General features: G+C 32.9%; 3 protein-coding genes and 2 long non-coding RNA genes across 7 annotated transcripts; all 5 read right to left on the minus strand.

Annotated features, from left to right (window-relative positions):
* Positions 1–1,449: 1,449 nt before the first annotated feature.
* LOC132644180 (uncharacterized) lies at positions 1,450–2,712 on the minus strand. The gene is made up of 3 exons (XR_009583829.1): positions 2,622–2,712; positions 2,108–2,156; positions 1,450–2,038 (listed from the first exon to the last, which is right to left on the minus strand). It is a non-coding gene; the product is annotated as an uncharacterized LOC132644180 (long non-coding RNA).
* A 1,781-nt stretch (positions 2,713–4,493) lies between these two features.
* Positions 4,494–6,372, minus strand: LOC132644229 (uncharacterized). Its single transcript, XR_009583832.1, has 9 exons — positions 6,247–6,372; positions 6,072–6,150; positions 5,861–5,987; positions 5,624–5,781; positions 5,395–5,518; positions 4,999–5,314; positions 4,860–4,903; positions 4,651–4,747; positions 4,494–4,514 (listed from the first exon to the last, which is right to left on the minus strand). It is a non-coding gene; the product is annotated as an uncharacterized LOC132644229 (long non-coding RNA).
* Positions 6,373–6,455: 83 nt separating this feature from the next.
* Positions 6,456–7,899, minus strand: LOC132613348 (uncharacterized). The gene is made up of 2 exons (XM_060327365.1): positions 7,371–7,899; positions 6,456–6,550 (listed from the first exon to the last, which is right to left on the minus strand). Exons 1-2 carry the CDS (start codon positions 7,897–7,899, stop codon positions 6,456–6,458), a joined length of 624 nt encoding a protein of 207 aa, XP_060183348.1.
* Positions 7,900–8,004: 105 nt separating this feature from the next.
* Positions 8,005–8,592, minus strand: LOC132613355 (uncharacterized). The gene has a single exon (XM_060327373.1). It carries the CDS (start codon positions 8,590–8,592, stop codon positions 8,005–8,007), a length of 588 nt encoding a protein of 195 aa, XP_060183356.1.
* A 625-nt stretch (positions 8,593–9,217) lies between these two features.
* On the minus strand, positions 9,218–14,192 carry LOC132636913 (uncharacterized). Of its 3 annotated transcripts, XM_060354009.1 has the most exons (3): positions 13,007–14,192; positions 12,798–12,922; positions 9,218–12,677 (listed from the first exon to the last, which is right to left on the minus strand). In XM_060354009.1, exon 3 carries the CDS (start codon positions 11,049–11,051, stop codon positions 9,504–9,506), a length of 1,548 nt encoding a protein of 515 aa, XP_060209992.1. In that variant the 5' UTR covers positions 11,052–12,677; positions 12,798–12,922; positions 13,007–14,192; the 3' UTR covers positions 9,218–9,503. The 3 variants fall into 3 exon arrangements, with proteins under 3 accessions (XP_060209992.1, XP_060209984.1, XP_060209976.1); XM_060354001.1 differs by having other exon boundaries at positions 9,218–12,922; XM_060353993.1 differs by having other exon boundaries at positions 12,798–14,192.
* Positions 14,193–16,861: the final 2,669 nt, after the last annotated feature.

Consider the following 16,861-nt stretch of genomic DNA (forward strand, 5'->3'; position numbering starts at 1 on the left):
TAATGCCTCCAAACTCATTCTAAAATGTAAAATAAGTGATCAATTCTTACCTTAACAAGTTGGTTCCTTAACCTTGCTAGTTACCTGAATATCCACAACACTTGAGACACAATTTACACTTGGAACTTCAACACAAATCTGTCCACTGCTCAGCCATGCAATCTGGCCGTGGGTTTCAAGAGCATGCATGGCATGTTTATGGTTTCTTCTTCACTTGAAACATAATGGTGAATGTGTAGAACACTTTAGGGGTTTAATGGTGAGAAAGAAATGGAAGAGCTGGCCATTTTTGGTGGTGGAACAGCCATGGAAACCGGCGCTCTCTCTCTCTCTCTCTACCCTCCAAGTTTCTATGTTTGTGACATGGAGCCTCTCTCTCCTATTCCACTTTGTGTAGTTGGGAAATGAGTTGTGGCTCAACTTTTGTCAACAAGGAGACCATTTTTCTGCTCAAGATAGTGTTACACGTTCCCCCAACTAAGCATGGGCAAGAAATCAAACTTTGTCATGTGTTTGTGGGGCCCACACGGCCACTAGTGAAAAATTTGTGAACATTTAAGTCTTAATCCCCACTCAGCCCAACTTGCATCGTCCATATCTCCTTATCCCGATATCATTTTGACGAGCGGTTTGTTGCGTTGCAAACTAGACTCGATGAAATTCATTTTAGGCTTTTGAAACACCTTAAAAATCCTCATATACTGGGAGATACGTCTCCTACAATATAGGCTAAAACCGGGTCTGAGATTTTACTGAAGTTGTTCCGATTCATTTCGTTTAACTTCTAATCCTCTTCCAACCTCATGTAACCTCTTATACATACATATACACACTCATATATATTCATAACAATCCATATACGCGTCTCGAAGGGTCCGGAGAATCACAATAACCTTAAACATAACTGGAGAACTCACAAAGCTTCGACAAAACTCCAATCGCAAAAGTATATTCCTATCTTTTGTCCATCTTCTATATCATTACTAAAAATCTCAAATACTTTAAAAGGTCACTCACATTACCTCATATACATACTCATAACGCGATTTCAAATCCTTTAGGTTACCATGTCACCTCGGGATACTTAAGGCAACCATATATATAACGATATTCTTACTAACTCGATTAGCTTCCCTTGAACCTTCTTAACTTATTCTTTCTTGTTTTAATTCAAGTAGCACGGATTATTATGGAGTGTAACAGAACAACTCCTTCACTAAATGCCAATCAAAATAAAAGTTGAACGGATGGATATAAAGGGCAAACATGTCACTCATTCTGTCTCCACAACCTGAGTCATAAGAGCAGTCAATTTCTTTGTAATATGACAAGATTTCAACTTTACTCTCAAAGGTAATACAAATCTTGCAATAACAGAGAACCTTACCCTGTGAAAATCATATTAATCTTTTGTTTTACTATGCACTCAATTAGTTTCACCAAATCATAAACAGGTAGAGAAATATCTAGATTTACACCAACAACTATAGAAAAGCTAATCCTAGATGCTTAATACAATGAGGAAATGACGATCATTGTGTATATTTTGAAAAATCGGTTGAAAAGTATGAGAGTTCTGCAAACTCTACAGGCCATAATCCTAATGAGCATATAAGTTATCTAAAACAAAAACTCTTACAAACATATATGGAGAATGGAGATAACATCTCTACCTCAGCCTTCTTGCAGTAAGCATAGATATCGTCAATGCATTCCACCACCACAAGTGAGTTCTTTTTATCAGAACTGTCTGTGTCAACAAATCAACAATTGACAAATGTTCAACATCTTCCATCTCTATCTCCTCATCATGAATGACATATTAAACATCAATGGGCAATCCATAACAAAATTCATAAAGATATAGATCATATCAGTTTACCATCGTGTCAATTTCCTCCATCATTGCTTCTGTATGTTGCACAAACATTGGCACGGTAGAATAACCAGTGGCCTTGTAATCTTTAGCATCAATAATAATGCAGTCTTCTGATTCATTTCTGTTTGGTGCTACTGGGACTGGCGGCGGCTTTGTTACCTATAGAAATACATTGTCAACAGCAGCTGATGAGTAATAAAATAAACCAAGAAGGGATTGAAAAGGTACCTCGACTGCTGGTTGTTGTTGTTTGCTTACGATATGTGCAGCTAACTTCCTGAAATATCAATAACCCCACATACAATTATTAACTGAGATCAGATATAAAGGAATAGAGTCAATATGACTAATTTTTAAGCTAAATAGGATTAGATTAATTTAATGTTTTAAAAATAATATTTGGATATTCGGAGTCTATACAAAGGTACTATATGTTGCAATTCTTTTCATATCAAATGGAAAAAGTACTATCATAAAATGTGGGTCAAAATTTACAGTTACATTGATTGTAGCAGCGATTGTTGGCAGCACGAGATTCATCTAGGTATTACTTGATTTAAAGTGATTTCTTTAAATACATGCTAGATATCAAATTTTATATTCCATCCTTACAAACATTGAAGTATACCTTCATGCCAAAATATATACTGATCGTATATCTAAAATTAGGCAACCAGAAAATCTCAGACTCAACTAAATAGAAAGCATGGCATCTTCAATAGACAAGTAGATGAATGTGTACCTTTACTTGAAGTAACATTATATGCTGACTTGAGCTTTAAAATGGAAGAGACACTCTTTTGGTCTGACTCTGATCTGCATTAGAGATAAGGGAATTATCGATAGGCTAACAAAAAAAGACAATTAGGGAATGATATTGCAGTAGAAAATTTGGTGGCAAAAAAAAGAGCTAAGTCCATAATTTTTTTATGTGTAATATAAGGAAGAAGCAGAAAAGAAACATATCATTACACCAACCGTGCCCGTGATGAGCATGGGGTTTTCCCCAACATCATTGTACATATAAGATCTAATATTGGAATTTCGTGGTGGTTCTAATTGTGTTGTAACATTATCTAAAGAAAACGAAATATCATGCTAGAAAGACAAAAACAGTGAGATTGTCAATGTTCATGTAGGTAGTCCAACTTATGCATGAGTTATGCTACAATTGGGTGAAATCTGGACTTTAACAGCTGTTGGCAACACATATCTCAGCTGGGTCTCCACCAAAAAAAATAAAGGCAAGAATTAGAATTGAGAATGTTGAAAGTGCAATCAAATTTGAAGTATCACTTTAGTTAAAGTTTGATGCTAGAAGTCTTTACTGAATTAGAAAAATACCAAAAGTAATGAGAAGCAAAAAAAATTTCACTTTGCTCACACAGTGTAATGCTAGCTAAAACAAATACCAGTTTAACATCACTATCTCTGCTGGGAGAAAATCTCTAGCAAATTATAATACCTATGGCAAAATACCTAATAGCTGAGGAGGTACATAAAAGATTTGAGGAAAAGTAAGTATACCATAAGAAAGTTGAGCCAAGAATTCCTTTTAAAAAAATGCTAAGCAATTGACCAGAACAGGTACCCCGAAAGGATTTGGACACACAGCATACTGATTAAAGCCTTTGGTGTAATGTGCCCTCCCGAGATTTCCTAGTTAGTGTTTCATGTTTGTTGGTTCTTCGTGATACATGGATGGTGCTCCTATCTGTTGTACTTTTGGTTCCACATAATAATTAGCAAAAGGCCATAAGATACCGCAAAAATGCGAAAATCTCAATTAACTGTTTATGTATCAAAGTGATAAGAGATATGATATACAAATGTCCTTACAGTCAGCTTCTATATCCACTCGATAGATGACTTGGTAAACCAAAAAGATCTCCTCACCTCCTAACACTGTTAATGACTGGTGTTGCTTTGATGCTGCAGGTGATTGCCACTTCCTTTGCTATTGCTTTCACAGTGTTTGACACTTTCTGAAATTTCCTTTTGTTTCTCCCCATCCATATTGCATGCACCCCTTCAGTATAAACCAGCTTTATAGTTTGTGCAGTTAAGTAAATTTTAATACATTGTAACAGTAACTATAGAGAAATAAAGCTATAGTATTCTTATATGATATTATTTGGAGATAGAAATCTTATAAAAAAATTATAGTTGAAGCTATCCATTCCAAAATGGAGCAAACAATTAAAACTGGTTAATAAGTCTAGATCAACATCTTAAAAAACCAAATAATCATCATGACAATCAAAATATAGTTGACCATAAACGGTCTTGTAAAACTTGCAGTATCTTAGTTTGCATACTCTCACTTAACATGCCATGTTCATTCAGAAGCGTTGTAACATAAAAGGAGATCTCTCCAAGTAAACAATATTCAGGAATCAATATTGAGGAAAAACATTTATCTCCAGTAGATTTTGTAAAACACAAAAGAAGAGAAAGCTTAGCTCTTTGAAGCCAATACTACTGTGAGGCCACAAAACTACAAAGCATGTCGACTGGCATATGAAATGTACAACCAGCTAATAAGATTCCTTCAAATGTAGTCATACCGAAAATGATTTTTGTAAAAAGATAGCAGAGGGTTCAGTAAAGATAGCTCTATTGAACACAGTCATTGCTTCAGTTGAAGGCAGAAACATAGTAATATATGAAAATAAATAAATAGAGTCAAAGAAATAAAAATTCAGAAATAAGAAAGTAGTAAATTGGGAAAAATAAATTAAGATTAATTGAATAAATGTAATTTTTATTACCTTTGTTTGATGGATGTATATGTTGTTGGAACATGTAGTTGCAAGACAAAAAGTCAAAAGCAAGCTTCAAAAGAGAATTGATTTCCCTACAAAAGAACTGTTTAAGAATGAATAAATTTTAGTTGTGGTTGATGTTAAAAATTTGTAAAAAGAAAATTGTGGAACATTTAAGTAATGGAATAGGGTAAATAAGTTTTGATATAAATTACCTTTGTTCCGCAAAACGCAAAAGTGATTGCAAAAAAAGGTTATCCTACAAATGTGTTTACCAGAAAGAATGAAAAAGGGTATAAAGATATAATATAAATATATTCATACAAGGAATAAGAAAGAGAATTTTGTGGTGACCTTTATTTCTTTTTTACTGGAGTTGTTGGCTCCAGTTTTTGTTTCAGCTTGAGCGAGTGACGTCGCTCGGTTGGTACTTCTGTTTCTTCATCAAAAGAAACTAAATGTTTATTTTTCCTTTTTGTTGCCTTCTTCAATGTCAGTTTTTGGTGATTCAGGGAGAGAATGCACCATTTTTTCCTTTTCCAGGGCAAGACAAAATGTACAATTTTCTAGATGTTGCTTGAGAAGTGCGGGAGAATGATTTTTTCACTTGAATTATGTAAAAGTTCTGATTTAGCTTGCTTTGAATATTCTGCATTGGTAGCAAGTCATCCTGGGGAGAAATATATTTTAGCTTTTTGTTTGATCAATTGAAAAATGAGATTGTGTAAATTATTCAGTTAGAATGCTCACCTCATTTGAAGCAAGGTCGTAAATCTCATCTATGGTAAGGGATAATAATTTTTCTGCTTCTTTGTCCATAATTATCCCAATTATTGATCCGGAAGCATCTTGGAGATTTATATCAAATTTGCACCTGCAAGTGTATATGTGCAAAAGATAATATATTTTTTTATAAGAAGAGAAGGATTGTGGTAAATATTGTGTTTGGATGTATGTGTAAACTTGGAGATAAAAATACCTGGGAATTAACATATTTCGTTGCTTACAAGTCATACACAGAAACATTCTTTTTATTAAACTTCTGACTTCTTGTTTGCAGTTGGGACATAGTAAAACATAGCAAATTTTGAGTTTATTTGGAAGTGATACTTTTGTCTCAATAGAGAAGGAATGCCCCTGCATTAAAAGGAAATGAGACTATTTATTATAAGTATAGGCATAAATTATGAATTATGTAAATAGAAATTATACTAACGTCCTGTTGTGATTGAACATTTGCAATTGGGACTATTTGTTCATCTACTAAAACGCTGATAAGAGATCCAGATTCAGATGTGCTCCTCAGACTGAAAGAAGCAAGCATTTCTTTGTTTTATGTGACCCTATTAGAGGAAAAAATTAAAAAACTTTAGAATAATAATAATTAGGAAGAATCAAGCACAATATAGATTGGAGTAATGCGGTACCATGTGTGCAATTGTAGGCATTGGGAATAAGGGGGATCAATTTGTATTATGGTGTTAAATTTTGTTGTCAACGATGTACCTACATTAACAAAGTATAAAGTAATATACCTATATTAATTGCAATAATATTTTATTTATTTATGATATACAAACTTACGTTACTAATTTAGCTTACCATTGTACTTGGATACCCCAATACGCCTGGCAAAGATAATAGGATGTTTTTGGAATTGGTCAAGGAGCTTCATGCCTTCGTCCTCAATAATAGTTTCTTCCCATAGTGTGAACGTCAAAGCTTGTTTGTTGGTTACATTAAAAAAGGTAAATATGTCGTATATTTTTATTTGTAAAACAATAAGGATTTTGAAAAATTTACGAATGCACTTACTCAGTATCGATGAGAATGAGTTCTTGCAATCTTTTCTGGACTTTTGCAACAAATCTTGGCGGAAAGCAGCGGACAACAATTGTGAGTATATCTATTGGCAAAACAATTTGTATTTAATAGATGAATGTGTCAAAAGTTAAACTAAAAAGAAGTAATATAACCATACTAAATTCTACGTCCTTAAGCTGCTCTTTGGTAGACTGGGAGGCTTGATTGTTGATGTCTTCAAATGATGTAAGATTCACCTTTGTGGGCAGTGGCAATTCATCCTCATCTGTACTATCTTTTTCAATTGGATCAACTATGGGTTTTTTTTTTTTTTGTCAATAATCCACTCAAATGTATGCAAGGGTCTTTCATATCTCAAATTTGATACTTGTATGCGCGCACCCGTTATCAAATAGGTATGGAACAGCTTGAATATATCTTGATAAGAGGAGATTTCATCACCGTAAACAATAGCTTTTATTTGGTCTTCCTGTGAATGATTCATAAAAAAATAACGAAACAGATATACATAGGCAATGTAAGTAATTGATTTGAAAATGTTATACATACATAGACATAAATAATTGATTTTGCTAGAAAAAGGAAGTATCTGTTCATCTTGAAAGATCATGTTCAAATATTTTATCTTTCGGTGAGAACCTTCTCCTGGTTTGCATATATCCACAACTTGCACGTTACAGGTCTAGTCTGGTATTTCAGGAGTGATTGCATATATACCAAGTCGCTGTGTCATTTTATATCCCCTGAAAAAATTCCTACGGAATCTAGTGTCTGACCTTGAGCTTTATTTATAGTCATAGCAAAACATAGTCGAATAGGAAATTGTGTTCTTTTAAATTGAATAGGCAATTTTTCGTCTTGTGAACATAACAATGGTATTCGAGGAATAAAAACATGTTTACCTTTAAAGTCACCACTTGCAATTTTAGCACTAATAATATGAGTTTTGAAATCAGAAGAAATTAAGCGTGTACCATTGCATAAACCTTCAGAAGGATTTAAATTGCGTAGTAGTATAACTGGACAATTTTGCTTTAGAACTAACTTATAAGGAAGCAAACCAGTAGGATTCAAAGTATGGAGGAAATCTTCAAATTGGCTTTGATATTTTGGCTCTATAGTTTCATCAATTCCAATGAATGTCACAGCAGTTGTGGGAAATTCATCTATGAACATCTGATTAATTTCGTTTACGAAATCATTTTTGGTCGTTAAGATAACACGTGATGTTACAGAGGATGTATCAGACATGAGCATCTCTAGATTGGGATAAATAGTTTTGAATAAAATATTTAATGAATCTTTCTCATTCGTAAAAGGAATAAGAAATGATTTTGGAACCTCGATTTTATCATGTTCATTAACTTCTTCTCTTCCATCTCCAATTCTTAGTAAATACTCACAAAATGTAGGATCTTTGCGTGCATGCATATTTTGTGTCAAACGGAATTTTTGAAGATGATCCCAGATATTTGAATACAATAAACATTCACATATGAAATCCTTTTTTGCTCCGTTTTTCACAACAGGTAAAGTCTATCTAAAATCGCCTCCAAAAACTACGAATTTTCCACCAAATAGTGTATTTATACCCATAAGATCTCTCAAGAGTGAATCAAAAGTCTCAACAAGTTTTTTCCTAGCCATTGATACTTCATCCCATACTATCAGTTTTGCATCTTGAATTAAAAATGCAAGTGAACTCTGTTTACTTATATTGCAACAGTAATTTTTACCTACATCAATAGGAAGTTTAAAACGTGAGTGAGCAGTTCGTCCTCCAGGGAGCACTGAAGCTGCAACACCAGAAGTTGTTGTGGCTAAAGCTATAAATCCCTTTGATCGTACAGTAGCTAATAAAGCGCGGTATAAGAATGGTTTTCCCGTTCCTCCAGGCACATCAATAAAGAATGCTCCTGGTTCATTTGAGAATATTTTATTAAGTATGGTGATGGACGCTTGTTCTTGTTCTTTATTTAGTTTTTTATATAGTAATAAATCTTCTTCAATTACAATTATATTTCTTTCTAAATGGGTGTCTCTAGCCTCTTGCATTATTCTAGAAGATGTAAAAGATGTAATATTTTCTGATGTGAGTTTAAATTCATTGATATTTCGTCCCATTGAATGCAATATATCATTTATGTGGCTTAGAACTAAATAACGAATATTTTTTGTTTGTATGTTTGGCATAGCTATAAAGTCTTCAGACATGGAGCTTTCAAATCTTTCCCATAATCCTTTTGGATTAGCAGGACTACAATATACTAATAGTGTAGCAAATAAACGTCGTAGACTATAAGGCATTTGGTAATTTGCAGCTTCTAACATACATTCAATTAAGTTATTATCAGAAGCTAACAATCCTCTTTTTTCTGCAGATTCTCTAAATGTGTTATAGGATTTTCCGTTTATAGTCTTGAGATCTTCGTTGATTTTGGTCCTCGTATGTTCATCAATAATAGTCGAAGGTAGTATCTTTCTCCTTCTGTTGGATGACAACTAATAATACGTCCAATAGCATAACCTTGTCTTCGACGTGACCACATTTTATCAGTCATTGACCAAACAAAATGTTCTGGGAATTCTTTGTACAATAAGTTAAGTTCTATGGCATGTTTATTTTTTTCGTTCATTGAAAAAAATTCTATCAACATTGTTCTTTGATTTGTAGGATTTTTAAGTATTGAATTTAGATTTGTAGTCGTTTTAAAGGAGACAAATTGTTGATTTTTAAGATGTAGCTGAAGTTGGCATACATTGGGATTCATCTCATTGATATGAAACGCAAACAAATGTCACATAGCTTTTGGAGGTGATACCTATCTGCCTGATCTATATTCCTTTATTTCATCTATGTCTGTATTATTAGTGTCATTACTTTGTAGATTGAAAGCAATTTTATCATGCCCTTTACAAATGTATTTATAGAGATATTTAACAACTTTAATATTTGCACAAACTTCAACATTTATGTGACAATTAAACTTGCTTAGTAGATATGGATTGTAAGGAACTACCCATGAATTGTCAAGTTATTGGGCTCTAATTTTTACAAATTTTCCAGTATCTCGTCTCCTATATATTGGATATGAATTCTGACCTTTAGATGTTCCATTGGCATAACTTTTGGAGTATTTAAATTTACAATATCCCTTTTTCTTCATGCACGAATTTGTAGGATTTAAAGTTCCACAAGGTCCATGCATCATATGCTTAATAACCAAAGAATGTAAATATTGATTTGTATCGGGATTTGGTAGTTCGGCACAAACAATTCTATCATAAGCCTCAGGTGTCAATAATTTATACTCATTTTCAAGTATAACAAGGAAATGTGCATGAGGAAGACCTCTTTTTTGAAATTCTATAGAGTACATAAAAGCAGCAACTTTTCCGAATATACTTTTTTTAACTATATCAGATTTTAGTTCTTCTAGTTTTGCTTTAAATACTCGGTTAATTAAATCAGGTCTATTTTGTATTTCATCAGTTGGTAGTAAGAAATCTTCTATTTCTGGCCATGAAGGATTACATGTCATGGTCAGAAAGATATCGAGTTTTCCAAAGTGTTGTACTAATGCAATGGCATCCATGTATCGACGTCGCATATCTCTAGGACCCCCAGTAAAGCTAGCAGGAAGGAATGTTTTTCTGCCAATATTTGAAGCTTCTCTTTCTCCTAGTCTTAAAAGATCAATAAGTCCTGCTAATACTTCAATTCGAAATAAATATTGATTGAATAACAAGAAGTTTAATCTTTGTGTTTCCACTTTTATGTATTGATCTACAGAAAATTGTTGGAATACTCTCCCAAAATGTAAAGTATCATTTTCTTCATCATCTCTAATTTGAAGTTTGTAACAGTAATATTCACGACAAGATACAGTGTTCTTTTTCTGTCTTTTTTTCTGCAAAATTTCTTGTTCAATATCAAGAAGTCCATCAATTGAAGACATGTTGGATACACTTGGAATGTTCTGATGTTTGCAAGAAGAAGAATTTCTAGGGAAGTTTGCTTTTTGTATAACTCTTTGAATACCACAATGCCAACCGTTTTCACCATAGGGAAACAACAAAGGATACTGTAATACATCGTAACAACCATAGTAATAGTGAACTAGTTGGTTAGTGTTGCTATGTGTGTAAACACGAATATGTGGTGTAGAAGCAGGATTGTCTAATTCTTCATCAGTCCATATAGCTGCAACTTCTGAAACACTGGGTAAGTTGTATGTCCGTTGGTCCAAAGCAGAATCACATTTAAGTGCGATGTAGAAGTTGGATAAGTCTGGAATATGTGTTAGAGATTTTAGAAAAACGGAGTATGGATTAATTTTTAGAATATCGACTAATTTCGCAATAACAGATCTATTGAGGTTTTCTGAAAAGGCCATTCCATTAACTATATCATTCTCATTATCATAAAAATAAAGTTGTAAATTTCTTGCATTGTTATCTGTAGTAGTGAGGCTATTGAGAAAATGATACATTTGTCCTTCAACTTTAAATGTGTAGATACCTTGAGTTCTTTGTGCCAATTCCTTATCGTACTTTACTCCAAGTGAAATGAATGCAAACATATTATTGTATGTTCTAATATAAGTACGGAAATGATTGGATTCATCGGAGTTTCCATAGTAGAAACTTTTTAATTCAGGAGGTAGTTGGTGTGAAACTAATTTTACTGAACCATTACTACAGCAAAAGCTTGGGGTTTCATATTGAAATCTTTTGGCTTTGCAGAATCTACAATTTGGGACCTTTTTTAAAATAGTAGGATAGGAAGGTAGCGGATTGATATTCCAACAACCTACTTGTGTTGATTTGCGGCCTGAAATATTTTAATTTTGTAAGATCTAACGTAAATAGAGCGGCGAAGTAAAAATAAAGTTTGATTTAACCAACCAATTCGAGAAGAAGAAGGTGTCTCTTGAATGAACAGAGCAGGTTCTCCTGAAATCATGTTTTTCTGAGTAAAACAGTTAGGAGTAAAATTTTCTAAGAGAGTATGTCTTCTCGCAGCATATTCTACCCAACGCCGTTCTAGAAGTGCTACCTTTTGGTCAGGCGGCATTTCTTTATAGGCAATACGACGTCTAAGATTTTTCTCCATTTGGACGTCGTTCGTCTTTCTTTTTTTTGTCAGACATCTGATTTCAAAGTACTCAGTTAGAACCCCCTTTTTTTTTGTCATAGTTAAAATTTAATATATTCTTACAGCACACACACCCATACAATTAAAAACAAAAAATAGTAATAAAATATGAAGATAAACAATTACAGAAATCGGATTGGTGGTATCTCTCTCCAAAAAATTATACTCATATTGATGGTATCTCTCCCTTGAGATGGCTTTTGACGTGGAAGTTACTAAATAATTACTCTAATAAATCTAAATCAAATAGACTCTTAGAGTGCATTTGTTTTCATTAAGATTAAGACGTCTGAATCTGAATACACATCTGAATATTAAGTGTCTAAACAACTATGACCTATTCAACATCTCAACCAATCAAATCTTCCATAAAAGAAGACAATACAATGTTTGAATTTTCTCCCATATGAGCTCATAAAAATTGTATATTGTTAACTCCTTAGGTTATACTATTTGTGTCATATGTGTTTGATAAGTTTCCTGAAAGAAATCAGTTTTTTCATTAACTATTTAGATTTAGTTTTTGTATTTTGTAGGCCAAAAGGCAGAGGAAGCTCAAAGGGACTGTCCATATATGTGCTTCATATAGTTGAACTTTATCCTATAATAAATAAGTTTAAGTGCATATGCCATCTTATTGCTCCCTTAATCAAACAAGGGAAATGTTTAAGAGTTGTGGACCTTTTGTTACTATTGACTTATCATTTGAGCCAATAGAAGTGACAGGGATAATACTATAGGCTAGACCAATTTGCAGAATCAACTCACAAAGCTTCGTTTATTTGACTTTCATACAGCTTGATTTAGGGAAACATAACGCCTACAAGTTGTCTTAAAAGTAAAACATGTATGTAGTTGCCTAAATACATCTAGTCTAGTAATACATAAGTGAAGATAAACATCTTCAAGATCGTTATTTTTTAATTTTTTTCCTGATAAGGCAAAATTCTACAAGGCCATTCTTAAAACAGAAGCATTCATTATCTCTTGCCTTTTTGTGTTACAGAGGCAGAGCAAAATATTAGCCCGGACGATGACTGGAACATGCTGTCTGGTAAAAAGGAAGCCCAAGTGGATTGAGATTAAATGCTATCATCTTAAAAGAGTTGTGCCTAAGAAACATACACTAATTATTATTTTTTCAGTTAAAACCTATGAAGTGCATTATTACCTTGACCTTGGGCTCGGGCTCAGCAAGGGCTTCATTGGACTAATTCAAATCCCAAATCAGTTGAGGTCGATTATACCATTCTTCAGCTTCCATTCCACTCTATTCAGATATATTTCATTCCAACACTAAACGATTTGCCTTAAAATTAAAATAACATTCTTGACAAACACATAAACTCAAATAGAAAAGCAAAGGTCAAAAAACCATACCATGGATTGCATACCATCAGGTCAACTACCAAACCTCCATTTCTGCACAATCAATTTCCCTTCTTGCAAATACTAAACCCACCTCCCACTTCCTTCCTTACTTCTTTTTCTTATTTGCACAAATCAAAGAAGGTTAGTAGTCTATCCTTCTTTAGAACTGGCTCTAACATGAATATGGTAAGAACGTCTATGAAACTCTAGCCCAAATTTAGGAGGTCTAAATAAGCTCAGCAACTATTTTCTTACTGATCGTTGAAAATCAAAGAACATTATATTCCCATTCAATCAAAGACCTCCAACATGGAACACTAACTTCGAATTTCCACTACTAAACTGTTCACAGTTAGCTTGTTCGGTAACATAGGAGTACCTCCAAATTGAAGCTCTCCCAAGTTCAAAGGATTCTTCCTACTTTCCATCGAACATCCCCCAAACAAAGAATATGTGAAAGATTACTATGACTGCACCATCAATTAATGCCTATGCAATCTATGGACCAAAATAAAAATGAACTTCTTTTACCAAAGAACTTATCTGCTACAACTTTCAGCTTTACTATATCCATCTGTTCAGCTTTTCTGGGTAGAGTCACAATTAACATCTAGACAAATATGCTTTTAATTTACATGTCAAGGGATTAGAAAGGATACTTGAGACTGAATCTATTTCTAACAATCTACACAGAATCGAATATAAAGCAACATAGACCAACTGATTTCTCAGTTGATATCAAGAGAAAAGCTAACTGATTTCCAGCTAAAATTTTGTGGCAATAAAAGATTAAGACTCACCACGACGCTCACTCTAGCACAGTATCACAACAACAAATTACTACTCTGCTCAATAATAGCAAAATCTGCACTATGAAACACAGCATAAAATTAGAGGGGAAGTCTTAACTTCTAGTACTATTTATTTATTTAAAACCCTAGCTAACACATGCAAGTTAGAGAAATCAGACCCTAAAATTTTATTTTAAATAACACCGAAACACATCCATGGTTGAGAAAGCAGAGGAAAAACACAAATTAAATAAAAAAGTAGCAAGAGAAAATCAAAGACCCAAAAGTCAGCACATAAAATAATCTAAAAGATAAATGAAAACATTTGAGTGAAGAAAAATAGAAAGAATGACAACTTACCTGAATACCTGAAAGAGAGATTAAAGCAGAATGGAGAAAAGAAAGGAGAAATAAGGCACTAAAGTGGAAAAGAAAAGGATTTGTCTAGAAAAGGATTTGTTTAGGATGTGTCTAGAAGGAGAAAAAAGTTGGACAATATAAAATTACCGAAATACCCTTCGTCGTACCATGAACTTTCACTTATTAATAGTCTAAAAATAAATATAAAAAATCAAGACTTTGACGATGTTAAATTCAGACAAATTTTAGTTAAATTATTAAATTCAATGCTTCGCCCTCAATAAATTCCTTCATTTAACAAGCAAAAATTTTCTTGTTTTTAATGAGCATCTTGGGATTGCATGTAAATAGGGGTGTTCATGGAAAATCGAAAAATCAAACCAAACCGAAAATCGAATCAAATCGAAGAAAAAAACCGACACTTTTTTGTTTGATTTGATTTTGGTTTTTGATTTTATAAACCGACAAAATTTGATTTGATTTTCATTTTAAACAAAAATAGCCTAATCAAACTGACAAAATAAATATCTATCTAAAAATTATATATATGAGTTTTGCTAACCTATTACATGAAGGTAGTACGTTAGCATTGTACCCATACTTTAATTTCCTTAAATGTCCATAATATTTTCATTCATCACATTAAAATAAGGAAATTTTGTCTTTAACCTATATTCCCAATTTCTATCCCATTTCAGAATCTAACATTTTCCTCCTTCAAGACGGCAACACCAATTCTCTTCTCATTGTTCCATCGTCTTCCACCACACATTGTGGTCAACAATTATCGCTGTCACTTTGAGAGAGAGAGAAAGTTTGAAATTTACGATATTAATCTTCTGCGCTATTGATTCATAATCTGTGTTTTTGCCTTTACAGTAATCCAATTTTTGTATTTACTAGTTTGATTTGTTATTTTTATTTTGATAATTCTAAGAATCCATTTCTTGTTCAAAATAACTTGTTTTGGGTCCTTTAATTATTCATCAAAATATGTTGGTATATCAAAACTAGATTTTAATTTATTGCACAAAAATAAATTCAATGTAAGAATTTTTTTTTTTTTTTATATTCCTTGAAAATGGCTAAATTCTTAGATGATGTATACCAATTTTGGAGAAAGTAAATATATATAACTTGAGTAGGTTTATATTTCTTTTTTCTCAAATAGGAGTAATTGATTTGGTAGTGTTATGCTAGAAAACAGTCAATTTAATATGTGTTTGGATGTATATTGTCATATATTTAAATAAAAATCGAAAAAAAAACTAAAAATCGAAAAATCCTAGAAAACCAACTAAAATCGAAGCAATGAAAAACCGACTTAATTGATTTGATTTGATTCAATTCTAACATTTAAAAACCGACCAAGTTGATTTGGTCATCTTTTAAAGGATAACTGACTCAAATCAAACTATGAACACCCCTACATTTAATCATATCATTCTCCACCCGAGGGGTATCTATCCGTATCTAGGCAAGCATATTGTCATTATGAAAAAGTATGAATTTGCAAGGTTACATATACAAGTTATATGTCAAATAAGATTTTTAGGCTATCATTTTGTCTGAAAAAGAAATGGTTACGATATGATGAACTGCAGAACCCCGAGAGTAGGGCATAAACTGTAAAAGGCTTACGAGCAAAAGATATGATTTCAGAATAAATATCCAGAGGCTCACATAAGTGCATATGATATGAAATAAGTTTGTATGTTATATGAAAGGAAGGATAGATATTTCAATGCATGTGTATATATTTCGTGTTAGAAAGACGATGTGCACTAGAAAATACTATTTCCTCCGTCCCAAAAAGATTGTGTTTACTTTCCTTATTAGTCTGTCCCAAAAAGATTGATACATTTCTATATTTAGAAATAATTTAACTTTATGAGATGATTTACAACCAAACAAATATCTAAGGCTTGCTGTGGACCACACATTTCAAAAGTCTTCCTATATTTCTTAAACTCTTTGTCAAGTCAAACTAAAACAATCTTTGTGGGACGAAGGAAATAGTATATTCAGGCAATATACATGATTGTTCAAGAAACATCACTAACTCAAATCTATTCGAAGGTGGCTAAAGGTGTGAAGAAATAAAGTTGATTTTTTTGGAGGTACAAAAAATCTTAGATATTTAGTATGAGATCTAGAATAGTCTAGTGTAGGATCTTGGATAATTATCTTAAAGAAAAATCTAGATATTCTAGAGTAATGGTAGAAGATAAAATTTACTAGATTTTTCTTGTAGATGTATCTAAAATAATTTATAGAACCATCCCTATACAAGTATAAATAGGGGTGGCCTTGGTCATTTGTAACCAACTCATACAAACCCAACACAACCCACTTCAAGCCAATTCAAGTAAACACTTCCTTTCCAAAGCTTCCTCTTCTTTAGTTGAATCTTCCGATCCTAGTTAACGATCTTGGGCTAGCAGAAAGTTTCTCCGATTTACTTTTCTTCGGCTATATTTCTCTACATGGTATCAAAGTCATAGCCACAGGTTGCACTACTAAAAAAACTGTATTTTCCGACCTAAAAAAAGGGGCAATTTCCGACCTCATGAGGCCGGTTTTGGGCGAAAACCGACCTCAAAATTAGGTCGGAAAAGAGTGGAACCGACCTCATGAGGTCAGTAATATTTTTTTAGTCGGATATTAATTATATAAAGTACCAACCTCATTAAGTCGGTAAATTATATTAATA

Source organism: Lycium barbarum, chromosome 1 (genome assembly GCF_019175385.1).
Source record: "Lycium barbarum isolate Lr01 chromosome 1, ASM1917538v2, whole genome shotgun sequence".
NCBI lineage: Eukaryota > Viridiplantae > Streptophyta > Magnoliopsida > Solanales > Solanaceae > Lycium > Lycium barbarum.

Bases quoted from the DNA above. Each gene is read 5' to 3' on its own strand.
- LOC132613348 (XM_060327365.1), bottom strand. From the start codon at position 7,899: ATGCATGCACGCAAAGATCCTACATTTTGTGAGTATTTACTAAGAATT. The intron at 6,551-7,370 runs GTAAACATGTTT...TTTTGCCAATAG, and splicing joins TGCAAGTGGTGACTTTAAAG to ATATACTCACAATTGTTGTC.
- LOC132613355 (XM_060327373.1), bottom strand. From the start codon at position 8,592: ATGGGACGAAATATCAATGAATTTAAACTCACATCAGAAAATATTACA.
- LOC132636913 (XM_060354009.1), bottom strand. From the start codon at position 11,051: ATGTTTGCATTCATTTCACTTGGAGTAAAGTACGATAAGGAATTGGCA.